This window comes from Morus notabilis, unplaced genomic scaffold (assembly GCF_000414095.1).
Source record: "Morus notabilis unplaced genomic scaffold, ASM41409v2 Scaffold156, whole genome shotgun sequence".
Taxonomy (NCBI): domain Eukaryota; kingdom Viridiplantae; phylum Streptophyta; class Magnoliopsida; order Rosales; family Moraceae; genus Morus; species Morus notabilis.
The window spans coordinates 304,230-306,448 of NW_010361538.1; the positions used below are offsets into that span (position 1 = coordinate 304,230).

The 2,219-nt window shown below is 32.0% G+C and overlaps 1 protein-coding gene across 1 annotated transcript; it reads right to left on the reverse strand.

Annotated features, from left to right (window-relative positions):
- Positions 1–514: 514 nt before the first annotated feature.
- On the reverse strand, positions 515–1,196 carry LOC21406295 (protein RALF-like 33). The gene has a single exon (XM_010099986.2). It carries the CDS (start codon positions 1,176–1,178, stop codon positions 759–761), a length of 420 nt encoding a protein of 139 aa, XP_010098288.2. The 5' UTR covers positions 1,179–1,196; the 3' UTR covers positions 515–758.
- Positions 1,197–2,219: the final 1,023 nt, after the last annotated feature.

The window sequence follows — 2,219 nt, forward strand, 5'->3', positions numbered from 1 at the left end:
GGACAGTTGTGATAGATATCTCGAAATCTTCACAGCCACAATTTCGAAAGGACAAAACAAAACAAAAAAGTGAAGAAAAGAAAAATGCTTTTTCATCACCAAAAAAAAAAAAAAAAAAAAAAAAAAAGAAACAAAAAAAAAAAAAAAGTTTCTTTTAGATTGGGTTGTTTTAAAAAAGGAGCGTGTTCCAATTAAAAGAACAAATAAAATCAGATTTTATTAATTTTATCAATTTAAATTTAAATTTTAAATTTTATTATAATAAAAAATTTTAAAAAATAATCATATATAATTTTTTTTATTACATAAAAAATTCTTAAATAAAATTATATATCAATTTAAATTAACAAATTAAACCGACCTTTAAAATTGTAAAATTGAGAAAAATTATTAACCTATCTAGTTCGCTATAAAATGAATCAGATTTATATACACTAAAAAACACAAATTTCAAATACCAAGAAATTAACTACCAAAAAAATACAAAGAAATTAAAAAGTTTATAAAAGGAATAAATAAATAAATTCGTGTAATAAGAGCATTACAATGATATAGTCATAATCGAATTTTCTTTTTAAACACTTATTCAAATCTCTTCATCTTAATGTATACAACACACAATCAGCGATCAGATTCGTTCATAATCACCGATCTGATTCGTTCATAGATATGTAATAACAATACTATTAATAACACAAAAAAATAAAAATTAAAGAAGAAATTAAAAAATTAAAGAAAAATAAAAATAAAAAACCACTTTATCTTCTGCAGCGAGTAATGGCACTACAGCCGCGCGAGTAGGGATTGGCCTGGCCGCCAGGTCGGCAGTTGTAGTACGACGAGCCGCGTCGCGAGCAGGGGACAGTGTTCCTCCTCAGCGCACCGTAGCTGATGTACCGCCTCTGCGCTAAGATGCGCCGGTGGCCCTCCGAGTCCATCTCCATCTCCAGCTCCGAGTCCACGTCGGCAATGAGGCACTCCCCAATGGAGCCACGACAGCCGTCCGATCTCGCCGCAATCCAGCTCAATTGGTGGTCGCTGATGAGATCAATGGCCGAGGACGACGCCAGCGTTAGATGAACGGCCAGGATCGCGCAAATCGCCAGGAATGAAAGATGCTTGTTGGGCTTCCCCATTTTTCTGGTTTTTTTTGTTTTTTTGTTTTGTTTTTGGATCATGAGGAGATTTGAGTGAGCGGAGGTTTGGGGGTTATAAGTGAGCGATCGTTCGAAAATGCCATTAGTTTTTGGGATTATTTACGGGAACTGCCACTTGACTCTAACGTGAAACCGTCTTTACTTGTAATCTAAGAATGTCAATTGCTTTGTGGACAGCCACTAATCAGCTTTTGACTTATATTTCCTCTTCTTTCTTTTTTTTTTTTTTAATTTTTATTTATTTTCTCCGTCTCCTTTTACTGAATATATGAATTTTTAATTTGTCTTCTTCTTTCTCTCAAAAGCAAAATACAAGATAAAGAAAAGAGCTTTCTTATTATGTGTTTTCAACAAAATAATAATAATTATAATAATACTAAATTGTCAATAGTGTATATGTATTTGAAGATTAAATTTTGAGCTTCTGATGAAAAATTAACTAAAAAAGTATTCATTCATACTTTATCCAAAAAAAAAAAAAGTTATTTCATAGACCACCGAAGAGAAAGAGACACGTATTGCGCTAATGATGGGGAATTAAACCACAAAAGCCAGTTAATGGACAGCCACTTTGACAATGAGTTGCTGGTTTTGAAATTTTGTGTTCACATTGAGGCAAGTCGTTTTAGGCTATTACACCAAGAGGAATTTGATGTCGTTTACATGGCAAACGACAATGCATCTTATATTATTGTCCTTTAATACACAAATCCAAACGACAATGCATCTTGTTTACCAAAAAAAAAAAAAAAAACACAAATCCAATATATCGTCACTATAACATCGGCAGTGTGTTTTTCATGTTGATGAATGATGACCATTGAGACTTAGCACAGACGACAGCTTTAAAAAAAAAAATGAAAAAGAAAACGCGTTCAAAAGATGTCACTTTAGCTAGAAAATAGAGTAGGACACTGGATTTTCAAAAGGAAATCTAATTATAGCCATATTTGAAAGCACATCCCACAACATAGACCGCGTATGGAAGATGAAAAAGAAAAATGAAAAGCGCGTTTAGAACTCATTTTAAAATAATTTTATTTTTTATATTAAAATAAAAAT